This window comes from Coregonus clupeaformis, chromosome 6 (assembly GCF_020615455.1).
Source record: "Coregonus clupeaformis isolate EN_2021a chromosome 6, ASM2061545v1, whole genome shotgun sequence".
NCBI classification, from domain to species: domain Eukaryota; kingdom Metazoa; phylum Chordata; class Actinopteri; order Salmoniformes; family Salmonidae; genus Coregonus; species Coregonus clupeaformis.
In genome coordinates this window covers 31,898,809-31,912,990 of record NC_059197.1, presented here as the reverse complement: position 1 = coordinate 31,912,990, position 14,182 = coordinate 31,898,809, and the positions used below count along the sequence as shown (strand labels likewise).

At 41.7% G+C, this 14,182-nt stretch overlaps 1 protein-coding gene across 1 annotated transcript in view; it reads left to right on the top strand.

The window, feature by feature from the left end:
• LOC121568102 (tyrosine-protein kinase receptor UFO) overlaps positions 1–14,182 on the top strand; it is an 88,052-nt gene that overhangs the window by 9,963 nt on the left and 63,907 nt on the right. The window contains exons 4-5 of the mRNA XM_041878691.2: positions 1–77; positions 13,980–14,176. The exon at positions 1–77 is cut by the window's left edge and continues 106 nt beyond it. Coding sequence (XP_041734625.2) covers positions 1–77; positions 13,980–14,176 — 274 coding nt within the window. The remainder of the gene's footprint in view (positions 78–13,979; positions 14,177–14,182) is intronic.

Here is a 14,182-nt window from a genome sequence, read left to right as displayed (position 1 = left end):
CTGGTTGCAGGACGGGGCCCCTCTAAACACCCTGCAGGACTCTGTGGCCCTGTCCCCCTCTACAGTCAATATAACAGGTAGACCCTGTCCCCTTCTACACTCAATATAACAGGTAGACCCTGTCCCCCTCTACAGTCAATATAACAGGTAGACCCTGTCCCCTTCTACACTCAATATAACAGGTAGACCCTGTCCCCCTCTACAGTCAATATAACAGGTAGACCCTGTCCCCCTCTACAGTCAATATAACAGGTAGACCCTGTCCCCCTCTACAGTCAATATAACAGGTAGACCCTGTCCCCCTCTACAGTCAATATAACAGGTAGACCCTGTCCCCCTCTACAGTCAAGGAGGCGGGGTGATGGGGGAGGAGGGAGTCACTCAGGGCAGAAAGAGACAGAGAGAGGTGCAGGAGTGGTGCTGGTTTGAGTCACCAGAGCAGAAAGAGACAGAGAGAGGTGCAGGAGTGGTGCTGGTTTGAGTCACCAGGGCAGAAAGAGACAGAGAGAGGTGCAGGAGTGGTGCTGGTTTGAGTCACCAGAGCAGAAAGAGACAGAGAGAGGTGCAGGAGTGGTGCTGGTTTGAGTCACCAGGGCAGAAAGAGACAGAGAGAGGTGCAGGAGTGGTGCTGGTTTGAGTCACCAGGGCAGAAAGAGACAGAGAGAGGTGCAGGAGTGGTGCTGATTTGAGTCACCAGAGCAGAAAGAGACAGAAAGAGGTGCAGGAGTGGTGCTGGTTTGCTGGTGGTGCTCACCACAACCCTGTTAATGTAATTGTTAGTTAGTGTTAGTTAGTTAGTATTGTCCGTTAGTGAACAGGACACGCACAGCTCAGGAGTGGTCTGACACAAACATAACTATTCAGTCAGTCAATAGGCCTATAAAGAGATATGGCTTTGAGCCCATATCCAACCGGCACGGCCATTTGCAGTTAGTCTGTCTTTCAGCCAGCCAGTCAGCCAGTCAGCCAATCAGCCAGCCAGCCAGTCAGCCAATCAGCCAGCCAGCCAGCCAGCCAGTCAGCCAATCAGCCAGCCAGCCAGTCAGCCAATCAGCCAGCCAGCCAGCCAGCCAGTCAGTCAGCCAGTCAGCCAATCAGCCAGTCAGCCAGCCAGCCAGCCAGTCAGCCAATCAGCCAGCCAGCCAGTCAGTCAGCCAGTCAGTCAGCCAATCAGCCAATCAGCCAGTCAGCCAGCCAGCCAGCCAGTCAGCCAATCAGCCAGCCAGTCAGTCAGCCAATCAGCCAGCCAGTCAGTCAGCCAATCAGTCAATCAGCCAGTCAGCCAGCCAGCCAGCCAATCAGCCAGCCAGCCAGCCAGTCAGCCAATCAGCCAGACTGCCAGCCAACCAGCCAGTCAGCCAATCAGCCAGCCAGCCAGCCAGTCAGTCAGCCAATCAGCCAGCCAGTCAGCCAGTCAGCCAATCAGTCAGCCAGCCAGTCAGCCAATCAGCCAGACTGCCAGCCAACCAGCCAGTCAGCCAATCAGCCAGCCAGCCAGCCAGTCAGTCATCTAATCAGCCAGCCAGCCAGTCAGCCACAGCACACAGCCAGACATTCCCTTGGTCCTGCTTCTTCAAATACAACCTCAGTCCCACAAGAACCCAGACCCAACTAACCTACTCCCCCACATGAAACTTCCCTTCTCTCCCCTTCACTTCAGACTGCTGGGATCTATCTGTGGTGCTCTGGCCATGTCCTTGTAACACAGAGCTCAACCTATACAGCTATACATTTATGAAATAGGGCCGGGAGTTTTTCCTGACCACGCCAACTCTACAGTTTTTATGACATAAACAAACAAGCAAGAAAACATTGTACACCAATTCTTTTTTTGCTAAGATTTTATTTGACCTTTTATCAACAATACAAAACATCCACATACAAACGACAACATCACACAAACATCCACATCGCCCCTGCCCAGACCCGCTAGCACACACCCCCATCTCCATCTCCAGCGCCAGCATCACTTTACGCCACATGGCCTCAAACTGCACCATTTTGTTTCTCTCCATAGTCCATGCACTTTACATTTTTAGATAATGAAGAATTTGATCTTTCCATTGCGTTAATGATGGAGGATTGGTTGATTTCCAGTTTTTAAGTACACGTATTTTAAAGATGATTGATAGAAAAGTATCTTCCAAATCATCGGGTGTCTCACTGCACCCTCATATGATGTGTCTTGAAATATGCAGACAGACGGATTAAAAGTACATTTACATAGTAATACTTCTGACAGCGAGTCTTTCTAACTACGCCCATAACTTTTGGACTTTATAACATTCCCAGAAGGCATGAATTATTGAGTCATTAGTAGTTTTACACTTCAGACATGACTCTGCCATTGTGCTGTAGAATTTGTGAATGTTGTCTCTTGTCTAATACATTCTGTACATTGGTTTATACTGGATTAAATGTACGTTTCCGTTAACTGTAATTTAGTTAGGTATGTTCCAACACTCCCTCCATCTTGTGCCAATATCAGTTATTTTTAAGTCTTTGTTTAATAGTTTATATATTTTTTCTAAGAGATTGTCAGTTGGATCGGCTCTCTGCAAGGTTTTCTATATCTCACCTATCATATGAATATCATTTTCTGACTCAAATAGGATTCCCTCAAGATTGCTCTGATGTCCAAAACATGAACATTTTGTGATAAAAAACGTTTAAGTTGCATGTATTTCAAAATATACCCAAAATTGCTTTTTAAAATTGTCATGGAAATACGGTTCTCAAGCTCACATTGATATTCTGACACCAATAGACTGCAGTGCGAGTCAAAAGTTGATGAGTTATTAATATACAGTGAAAGTATTCAGACCCCTTGACTTTTTCCACATTTTGTCACGTTACAGCCTTATTCTAAAATGGATAAAATACAAAACGGAAATATTACATTTACATAAGTATTCAGACCCTTTACTCAGTACTTTGTTGAAGCACCTTTGGCAGCGATTACAGCCTCTAGTCTTCTTGGGTATGACACTACACGCTTGGCACACCTGTATTTGGGGAGTTTCTCCCATTCTTCTCTGCAGATCCTCTCAAGCTCTGTCAGGTTGGATGGGGAGCGTTGCTGCACAGCTATTTTCAGGTCTCTCCAGAGATGTTCGATCGGGTTCAAGTCCGGGCTCTGGCTGGGCCACTCAAGGACATTTAGAGACTTGTCCCGAAGCCACTCCTGCGTTGTCTTGGCTGTGTGCTTAGGGTCGTTGTCCTGTTGGAAGGTGAAGCTTCGCCCCAGTCTGAGGTCCTGAGCGCTCTGGAGCAGGTTTTCATCAAGGATCTCTCTGTACTTTGCTCCGTTCATCTTTCCCTCGATCCTGACTAGTCTCCCAGTCCCCACTGCTGAAAAACATCCCCACAGCATGATGCTGCCACCACCATGCTTCACCGTAGGGATGGTGCCAGGTTTCCTCCAGATGTGACGCTTGGCATTCAGGCCAAATAGTTCAATCTTGGTTTCATCAGACCAGAGAATCTTGTTTCTCATGGTCTGAGAGTCCTTTAGGTGCCTTTTGGCAAACTCCAAGCGGGCTGTCATGTGCCTTTTACTGAGGAGTGGCTTCTGTCTGGCCACTCTAGCATAAAGGCCTGATTGGTGGAGTGCTGCACAGATGGTTGTCCTTCTGGAAGGTTCTCCCATCTCCACAGAGGAACTCTGGAGCTCTGTCAGAGTGACCATCGGGTTCTTGGTCACCTCCCTGACCATTGCCCTTCTCCCCGATTACTCAGTTTGGCCGGGTGGCCAGCTCTAGGAAGAGTCTTGGTGGTTCCAAACTTCTTCCATTTAAGAATGATGGAGGCCACTGTGTTCTTGGGGACCTGTTTTGTTACCCTTCCCCAGATCTGTGCCTCGACACAATCCTGTCTCGGAGCTCTACGGACAATTATTTCGACCTCATGGCTTGGTTTTTGCTCTGATATGCACTGATAACTGTGGGATAATATATAGACAAATGTGTGCCTTTCCAAATCATGTCCAATCAATTGAATTTACCACAGGTGGACTCCAATCATGTTGTAGAAACACTTCAAGGATGATCAATGGAAACAGGATGCACCTGAGCTCAATTTCGAGACTCATAGCAAAGGGTCTGAATACCTATGTAAATAAGGTATTTCTATTTTAAAGTTGCTATACATTTGCAAAAATGTCTAAAAACATGTTTTCGCTTTGACATTATTGTGTGTAGACTGATGAGGATAAAAAAATAAATAAACATTTTAGAATAAGGCTGTAACAGAATGAGGAAAATGGGAAGGGGTCTGAATACTTTCCGAATGAACGTGACTCATATTGAACTGACGAGTCAGTTCTCCAGTCACAGATAACGCTACTGTCAGGGGATGGAGTTGAAATGTGCTGACCAATCAGAGGGAAGGAAGGAGAAAGAGAGAAAAAAGAGAAACCGCGTGATGTTCTGATGTTCATTCACCCACACAGTCAGCGGTCAGCCCTCCATCTCCTCCCTCCTTCTGCTCCTCACTCACGTTCCTTCGCTCCCCTCCCTCTCTCATAGCTCTCACCCCCTGTCCTCTTTCCGGCCTTACACGGACCACAACAATGAAGGCATGGTTCAACACACTATGTGTCTTAGGAACATAGGAACGGCTTAGGAACATGCAAGTGTGCTTGCGCCCGTCTGTGCTTGCGTGTGGCCCTATTTGACTGTTATATCACTTTGTGGTAGAGTGTTTTAGTTGTGGTGGTGTTTTAGTTGTGGTGGTGTTTTAGTTGCGGTAGTGTTTTAGTTGTGGTAGAGTGTTTTAGTTGTGGTAGAGTGTTTTAGTTGTGGTGGTGTTTTAGTTGTGGTAGAGTGTTTTAGTTGTGGTAGAGTGTTTTAGTTGTGGTAGAGTGTTTTAGTTGTGGTAGAGTGTTTTAGTTGTGGTAGAGTGTTTTAGTTGTGGTAGAGTGTTTTAGTTGTGGTAGAGTGTTTTAGTTGTGGTAGAGTGTTTTAGTTGTGGTAGAGTGTTTTAGTTGTGGTAGAAGGTTTTAGTTGCGGTAGTGTTTTAGTTGTGGTAGTGTTTTAGTTGTGGTGGTGTTTTAGTTGTGGTAGAGTGTTTTAGTTGTGGTAGTGTTTTAGTTGTGGTAGAAGGTTTTAGTTGTGGTAGTGTTTTAGTTGTGGTAGTGTTTTAGTTATGGTGGTGTTTTAGTTGTGGTAGAGTGTTTTAGTTGTGGTAGAGTGTTTTAGTTGTGGTAGTGTTTTAGTTGTGGTAGAAGGTTTTAGTTGCGGTAGTGTTTTAGTTGTGGTAGTGTTTTAGTTGTGGTGGTGTTTTAGTTGTGGTAGAGTGTTTTAGTTGTGGTGGTGTTTTAGTTGTGGTAGAAGGTTTTAGTTGCGGAAGTGTTTTAGTTGTGGTAGTGTTTTAGTTGTGGTGGAGTGTTTTAGTTGTGGTGGTGTTTTAGTTGTGGTAGAGTGTTTTAGTTGTGGTGGTGTTTTAGTTGTGGTAGTGTTTTAGTTGTGGTAGTGTTTTAGTTGTGGTAGAAGGTTTTAGTTGAGGTAGTGTTTTAGTTGTGGTAGTGTTTTAGTTGTGGTAGAGTGTTTTAGTTGTGGTGGTGTTTTAGTTGTGGTAGAGTGTATTAGTTGTGGTGGTGTTTTAGTTGTGGTAGTGTTTTAGTTGTGGTAGTGTTTTAGTTGTGGTAGAAGGTTTTAGTTGCGGTAGTGTTTTAGTTGTGGTAGTGTTTTAGTTGTGGTAGTGTTTTAGTTGTGGTAGTGTTTTAGTTGTGGTAGAGTGTTTTAGTTGTGGTGGTGTTTTAGTTGTGGTAGAAGGTTTTAGTTGCGGTAGTGTTTTAGTTGTGGTAGTGTTTTAGTTGTGTTAGAGTGTTTTAGTTGTGGTGGTGTTTTAGTTGTGGTAGAGTGTTTTAGTTGTGGTGGTGTTTTAGTTGTGGTAGTGTTTTAGTTGTGGTAGTGTTTTAGTTGTGGTAAAAGGTTTTAGTTGCGGTAGTGTTTTAGTTGTGGTAGTGTTTTAGTTGTGGTAGAGTGTTTTAGTTGTGGTGGTGTTTTAGTTGTGGTAGAGTGTTTTAGTTGTGGTGGTGTTTTAGTTGTGGTAGTGTTTTAGTTGTGGTGGTGTTTTAGTTGTGGTAGTGTTTTAGTTGTGGTGGTGTTTTAGTTGTTGTGGTGTTTTAGTTGTGGTGGTGTTTTAGTTGTGGTAGTGTTTTAGTTGTGGTAGTGTTTTAGTTATGGTAGTGTTTTAGTTGTAGTAGAGTGTTTTAGTTGTGGTAGTGTTTTAGTTGTGGTAGTGTTTTAGTTGCGGTAGTGTTTTAGTTATGGTAGTGTTTTAGTTGTGGTAGTGTTTTAGTTGTGGTGGTGTTTTAGTTGTGGTAGTGTTTTAGTTGTGGTGGTGTTTTAGTTGTTGTGGTGTTTTAGTTGTGGTTGTGTTTTAGTTATGGTAGTGTTTTAGTTGTAGTAGAGTGTTTTAGTTGTGGTAGAGTGTTTTAGTTGTGGTAGTGTTTTAGTTGTGGTAGTGTTTTAGTTTGGTGGTGTTTTAGTTGTGGTAGTGTTTTAGTTGTGGTGGTGTTTTAGTTGTGGTATTGTTTTAGTTGTGGTGGTGTTTTAGTTGTGGTGGTGTTTTAGTTATGGTAGTGTTTTAGTTGTGGTGGTGTTTTTAGTTGTGGTGGTGTTTTAGTTGTGGTAGAGTGTTTTAGTTTTGGTAGTGTTTTAGTTGTGGTAGTGTTTTAGTTGTGGTAGAGTGTTTTAGTTGTGGTGGTGTTTTAGTTATGGTGGTGTTTTAGTTGTGGTAGAGTGTTTTAGTTGTGGTGGTGTTTTAGTTATGGTGGTGTTTTAGTTGTGGTAGTGTTTTAGTTGTAGTAGAGTGTTTTAGTTGTGGTGGTGTTTTAGTTGTGGTGGTGTTTTAGTTATGGTAGTGTTTTAGTTGTGGTGGTGTTTTAGTTGTGGTAGAGTGTTTTAGTTGTGGTGGTGTTTTAGTTGTGGTAGAAGGTTTTAGTTGTGGTAGAATGTTTTAGTTATGGTAAAGTGTTTTAGTTGTAGTAGAGTGTTTTAGTTATGGTAAAGTGTTTTAGTTGTGGTAGAGTGTTTTAGTTGTGGTGGTGTTTTAGTTGTGGTAGAGTGTTTTAGTTATGGTAAAGTGTTTTAGTTGTGGTAGAGTGTTTTAGTTGTGGTGGGGTTTTAGTTGTGGTAGAGTGTTTTAGTTGTGGTAGAGTGTTTTAGTTGTGGTAGTGTTTTAGTGTTGGTAGTGTTTTAGTTGTGGTAGAAGGTTTTAGTTGTGATACTGTTTTAGTTATGGTAGTGTTTTAGTTATGGTAGTGTTTTAGTTGTGGTAGAGTGTTTTAGTTATGGTAAAGTGTTTTAGTTGTAGGAGAGTGTTTTAGTTGTGGTAGTGTTTTAGTTGTGGTAGTGTTTTAGTTGTGGTAGTGTTTTAGTTGTGGTAGAAGGTTTTAGTTGTGATACTGTTTTAGTTATGGTAGTGTTTTAGTTATGGTAGTGTTTTAGTTGTGGTGGTGTTTTAGTTATGGTAGTGTTTTAGTTGTGGTAGTGTTTTAGTTGTGGTAGTGTTTTAGTTGAGGTAGTGTTTTAGTTATGGTAGTTTTTTAGTTGTGGTGGTGTTTTAGTTGTGGTGGTGTTTTAGTTGTGGTAGAGTGTTTTAGTTATGGTAAAGTGTTTTAGTTGTGGTAGAGTGTTTTAGTTGTGGTAGTGTTTTAGTTGTGGTAGAGTGTTTTAGTTGTGGTAGAGTGTTTTAGTTGTGGTAGAGTGTTTTAGTTGTGGTAGAGTGTTTTAGTTGTGGTAGAGTGTTTTAGTTGTGGTAGTGTTTTAGTTGTGGTAGTGTTTTAGTTGTGGTAGAGTGTTTTAGTTGTGGTAGAGTGTTTTAGTTGTGGTAGAGTGTTTTAGTTGTGGTAGAGTGTTTTAGTTGTGGTAGAGTGTTTTAGTTGTGGTAGAGTGTTTTAGTTGTGGTAGTGTTTTAGTTGTGGTAAAAGGTTTTAGTTGCGGTAGTGTTTTAGTTGTGGTAGTGTTTTAGTTGTGGTAGAGTGTTTTAGTTGTGGTGGTGTTTTAGTTGTGGTAGAGTGTTTTAGTTGTGGTGGTGTTTTAGTTGTGGTAGTGTTTTAGTTGTGGTGGTGTTTTAGTTGTGGTAGTGTTTTAGTTGTGGTGGTGTTTTAGTTGTTGTGGTGTTTTAGTTGTGGTGGTGTTTTAGTTGTGGTAGTGTTTTAGTTGTGGTAGTGTTTTAGTTATGGTAGTGTTTTAGTTGTAGTAGAGTGTTTTAGTTGTGGTAGTGTTTTAGTTGTGGTAGTGTTTTAGTTGCGGTAGTGTTTTAGTTATGGTAGTGTTTTAGTTGTGGTAGTGTTTTAGTTGTGGTGGTGTTTTAGTTGTGGTAGTGTTTTAGTTGTGGTGGTGTTTTAGTTGTTGTGGTGTTTTAGTTGTGGTTGTGTTTTAGTTATGGTAGTGTTTTAGTTGTAGTAGAGTGTTTTAGTTGTGGTAGAGTGTTTTAGTTGTGGTAGTGTTTTAGTTGTGGTAGTGTTTTAGTTTGGTGGTGTTTTAGTTGTGGTAGTGTTTTAGTTGTGGTGGTGTTTTAGTTGTGGTATTGTTTTAGTTTTGGTGGTGTTTTAGTTGTGGTGGTGTTTTAGTTATGGTAGTGTTTTAGTTGTGGTGGTGTTTTAGTTGTGGTGGTGTTTTAGTTGTGGTAGAGTGTTTTAGTTTTGGTAGTGTTTTAGTTGTGGTAGTGTTTTAGTTGTGGTAGAGTGTTTTAGTTGTGGTGGTGTTTTAGTTATGGTGGTGTTTTAGTTGTGGTAGAGTGTTTTAGTTGTGGTGGTGTTTTAGTTATGGTGGTGTTTTAGTTGTGGTAGTGTTTTAGTTGTAGTAGAGTGTTTTAGTTGTGGTGGTGTTTTAGTTGTGGTGGTGTTTTAGTTATGGTAGTGTTTTAGTTGTGGTGGTGTTTTAGTTGTGGTAGAGTGTTTTAGTTGTGGTGGTGTTTTAGTTGTGGTAGAAGGTTTTAGTTGTGGTAGAATGTTTTAGTTATGGTAAAGTGTTTTAGTTGTAGTAGAGTGTTTTAGTTATGGTAAAGTGTTTTAGTTGTGGTAGAGTGTTTTAGTTGTGGTGGTGTTTTAGTTGTGGTAGAGTGTTTTAGTTTTTGGTAAAGTGTTTTAGTTGTGGTAGAGTGTTTTAGTTGTGGTGGGGTTTTAGTTGTGGTAGAGTGTTTTAGTTGTGGTAGAGTGTTTTAGTTGTGGTAGTGTTTTAGTGTTGGTAGTGTTTTAGTTGTGGTAGAAGGTTTTAGTTGTGATACTGTTTTAGTTATGGTAGTGTTTTAGTTATGGTAGTGTTTTAGTTGTGGTAGAGTGTTTTAGTTATGGTAAAGTGTTTTAGTTGTAGGAGAGTGTTTTAGTTGTGGTAGTGTTTTAGTTGTGGTAGTGTTTTAGTTGTGGTAGTGTTTTAGTTGTGGTAGAAGGTTTTAGTTGTGATACTGTTTTAGTTATGGTAGTGTTTTAGTTATGGTAGTGTTTTAGTTGTGGTGGTGTTTTAGTTATGGTAGTGTTTTAGTTGTGGTAGTGTTTTAGTTGAGGTAGTGTTTTAGTTATGGTAGTTTTTTAGTTGTGGTGGTGTTTTAGTTGTGGTGGTGTTTTAGTTGTGGTAGAGTGTTTTAGTTATGGTAAAGTGTTTTAGTTGTGGTAGAGTGTTTTAGTTGTGGTAGTGTTTTAGTTGTGGTAGAGTGTTTTAGTTGTGGTAGAGTGTTTTAGTTGTGGTAGAGTGTTTTAGTTGTGGTAGAGTGTTTTAGTTGTGGTAGAGTGTTTTAGTTGTGGTAGTGTTTTAGTTGTGGTAGTGTTTTAGTTGTGGTAGAGTGTTTTAGTTGTGGTAGAGTGTTTTAGTTGTGGTAGAGTGTTTTAGTTGTGGTAGAGTGTTTTAGTTGTGGTAGAGTGTTTTAGTTGTGGTAGAGTGTTTTAGTTGTGGTAGTGTTTTAGTTGTGGTAAAAGGTTTTAGTTGCGGTAGTGTTTTAGTTGTGGTAGTGTTTTAGTTGTGGTAGAGTGTTTTAGTTGTGGTGGTGTGTTAGTTGTGGTAGAGTGTTTTAGTTGTGGTGGTGTTTTAGTTGTGGTAGTGTTTTAGTTGTGGTGGTGTTTTAGTTGTGGTAGTGTTTTAGTTGTGGTGGTGTTTTAGTTGTTGTGGTGTTTTAGTTGTGGTGGTGTTTTAGTTCTGGTAGTGTTTTAGTTGTGGTAGTGTTTTAGTTATGGTAGTGTTTTAGTTGTAGTAGAGTGTTTTAGTTGTGGTAGTGTTTTAGTTGTGGTAGTGTTTTAGTTGCGGTAGTGTTTTAGTTATGGTAGTGTTTTAGTTGTGGTAGTGTTTTAGTTGTGGTGGTGTTTTAGTTGTGGTAGTGTTTTAGTTGTGGTGGTGTTTTAGTTGTTGTGGTGTTTTAGTTGTGGTTGTGTTTTAGTTATGGTAGTGTTTTAGTTGTAGTAGAGTGTTTTTAGTTGTGGTAGAGTGTTTTAGTTGTGGTAGTGTTTTAGTTGTGGTAGTGTTTTAGTTTGGTGGTGTTTTAGTTGTGGTAGTGTTTTAGTTGTGGTGGTGTTTTAGTTGTGGTATTGTTTTAGTTGTGGTGGTGTTTTAGTTGTGGTGGTGTTTTAGTTATGGTAGTGTTTTAGTTGTGGTGGTGTTTTAGTTGTGGTGGTGTTTTAGTTGTGGTAGAGTGTTTTAGTTTTGGTAGTGTTTTAGTTGTGGTAGTGTTTTAGTTGTGGTAGAGTGTTTTAGTTGTGGTGGTGTTTTAGTTATGGTGGTGTTTTAGTTGTGGTAGAGTGTTTTAGTTGTGGTGGTGTTTTAGTTATGGTGGTGTTTTAGTTGTGGTAGTGTTTTAGTTGTAGTAGAGTGTTTTAGTTTTGGTGGTGTTTTAGTTGTGGTGGTGTTTTAGTTATGGTAGTGTTTTAGTTGTGGTGGTGTTTTAGTTGTGGTAGAGTGTTTTAGTTGTGGTGGTGTTTTTAGTTGTGGTAGAAGGTTTTAGTTGTGGTAGAATGTTTTAGTTATGGTAAAGTGTTTTAGTTGTAGTAGAGTGTTTTAGTTATGGTAAAGTGTTTTAGTTGTGGTAGAGTGTTTTAGTTGTGGTGGTGTTTTAGTTGTGGTAGAGTGTTTTAGTTATGGTAAAGTGTTTTAGTTGTGGTAGAGTGTTTTAGTTGTGGTGGGGTTTTAGTTGTGGTAGAGTGTTTTAGTTGTGGTAGAGTGTTTTAGTTGTGGTAGTGTTTTAGTGTTGGTAGTGTTTTAGTTGTGGTAGAAGGTTTTAGTTGTGATACTGTTTTAGTTATGGTAGTGTTTTAGTTATGGTAGTGTTTTAGTTGTGGTAGAGTTTTTTAGTTATGGTAGTGTTTTAGTTGTAGGAGAGTGTTTTAGTTGTGGTAGTGTTTTAGTTGTGGTAGTGTTTTAGTTGTGGTAGAAGGTTTTAGTTGTGATACTGTTTTAGTTATGGTAGTGTTTTAGTTATGGTAGTGTTTTAGTTGTGGTGGTGTTTTAGTTATGGTAGTGTTTTAGTTGTGGTAGTGTTTTAGTTGTGGTAGTGTTTTAGTTGAGGTAGTGTTTTAGTTATGGTAGTTTTTTAGTTGTGGTGGTGTTTTAGTTGTGGTGGTGTTTTAGTTGTGGTAGAGTGTTTTAGTTATGGTAAAGTGTTTTAGTTGTAGGAGAGTGTTTTAGTTGTGGTAGTGTTTTAGTTGTGGTAGTGTTTTAGTTGTGGTAGTGTTTTAGTTGCGGTAGTGTTTTAGTTATGGTAGTGTTTTAGTTGTGGTAGTGTTTTAGTTGTGGTGGTGTTTTAGTTGTGGTAGTGTTTTAGTTGTGGTGGTGTTTTAGTTGTGGTGGTGTTTTAGTTGTGGTGGTGTTTTAGTTATGGTAGTGTTTTAGTTGTGGTAGAGTGTTTTAGTTGTGGTAGTGTTTTAGTTGTGGTAGAGTGTTTTAGTTGTGGTAGAGTGTTTTAGTTGTGGTAGAGTGTTTTAGTTGTGGTAGAGTGTTTTAGTTGTGGTAGAGTGTTTTAGTTGTGGTAGTGTTTTAGTTGTGGTAGTGTTTTAGTTGTGGTAGAGTGTTTTAGTTGTGGTAGAGTGTTTTAGTTGTGGTAGAGTGTTTTAGTTGTGGTAGAGTGTTTTAGTTGTGGTAGAGTGTTTTAGTTATGGTAGAGTGTTTTAGTTGTGGTAGAGTGTTTTAGTTGTGGTAGAGTGTTTTAGTTATGGTAGAGTGTTTTAGTTGTGGTAGAGTGTTTTAGTTGTGGTAGAGTGTTTTAGTTGTGGTAGAGTGTTTTAGTTGTGGTAGAGTGTTTTAGTTGTGGTAGAGTGTTTTAGTTGTGGTGGTGTTTTAGTTGTGGTAGAGTGTTTTAGTTATGGTAGAGTGTTTTAGTTGTGGTAGAGTGTTTTAGTTGTGGTAGAGTGTTTTAGTTGTGGTAGAGTGTTTTAGTTGTGGTAGAGTGTTTTAGTTGTGGTAGTGTTTTAGTTGTGGTAGAGTGTTTTAGTTGTGGTAGTGTTTTAGTTGTGGTAGTGTTTTAGTTGTGGTAGTGTTTTAGTTGTGGTAGAGTGTTTTAGTTGTGGTAGAGTGTTTTAGTTGTGGTATAGTGTTTTAGTTGTGGTAGAGTGTTTTAGTGCACCATTACATGAAATGACGGGCACATGTTTTCAGTCTGTGTGTGTCAACTTGTTTTTTCCCTTCAGTGCACCCCCTGTGTGTGAGTACCCAGTGAGTCACTATCTGAGAGGACTCATTCACTACTGAATGTCAGCATGTGTCAGCGTGTCGTGTGTGTGTGTCAACGTATGTGTGTGTGTGTGTCAACGTGTGTGTGTGAGTGTGAGAGAGTGTGTGTGTGTCAGCGCTCAGCCCCTTTAGAGGGGCCCCTTCAATGAGAACCAGGCATGGTTCTACGCTGAGCCCTCTCTATCCCTGATTAACATTCCTCAGCCTGCTGGTCCCACCTGCTTCCTCTCCCCCCTAACCCCCAGCCTGCTGGTCCCACCTGTTTCCTCTCCCCCCTAACCCCCAGCCTGCTGGTCCCACCTGCTTCCTCACCCCCTAACCCCCAGCCTGCTGGTCCCACCTGCTTCCTCACCCCCTAACCCCCAGCCTGCTGGTCCCACCTGCTTCCTCTCCCCCTAACCCCCAGCCTGCTGGTCCCACCTGTTTCCTCTCCCCCCTAACCCCCAGCCTGCTGGTCCCACCTGTTTCCTCTCCCCCCTAACCCCCAGCCTGCTCGTCCCACCTTCTTCCTCTCCCCCCAAACCCCAGCCTGCTGGTCCCACCTGCTTCCTCTCCCCCTAACCCCCAGCCTGCTGGTCCCACCTGCTTCCTCTCCCCCCTACCCCCCAGCCTGCTGGTCCCACCTGCTTCCTCTCCCCCCAAACCCCAGCCTGCTGGTCCCACCTGCTTCCTCTCCCCCCCAAACCCCCAGCCTGCTGGTTCCATCTGATCTCACCCAGATACACTGACCCTCAGATCAACAACACACATCATTAACACACACACACACACACACCTCCACACACATATCCACATATATCCACACACCCACACACACCCACACCCACCCACACACACATCAACCCTCATCCACAAATTAATTAACATATCTACACACATCCACCCTCCATGTCCTCTATCAATATCTACACACAGATCACATAGCTGTCTGGAATCTTGAAGCCTAACTCTAACTTAATCCTAACCTGAACTAAATCTGACCTTCCCCGCATCCTACCACAGTTCAGACAATAGATTCTGTTGTGCTGTAACCCTACCTTACTGTGCATTTTACTGTGCACTAGAGTCAGGGTTCTGGGTTTGAATGACGTCTGGAGTTCCCTTTTCACACCTCGGCTAGACCCAATTCTGTCGCTCCCTTGTTTTGTAACCAAGGTGTTGGAACAGAGGAGCACCAGTCCCAACTCTCTGATCCCAATTAAAGTACACCTAAACAATATGACATGCATACCCGTGCTGCTTCTATCAACAAATAAGCATTTCTAAAGTCTGCTAATTAATTTCACCCCTAATTTTGGGTTTCTCTGTTTTCTCCTCCAGGTCTGAACAGAACCAGTACCTTTTCCTGTGAGGCACACAACCGTAAAGGAGTGGCTACATCAGGCTCTGGGACCATCACAGTCCTGCCATCCAAGCCCCAGAGAGTCAGGGCTGTAGAAGTCACCAACTCTAGCCTGCTCCTCTCCTGGCAACCTGGCTTTGGAGGAGTCTATCCCATAACCCACTGCACCATACAGGTAATT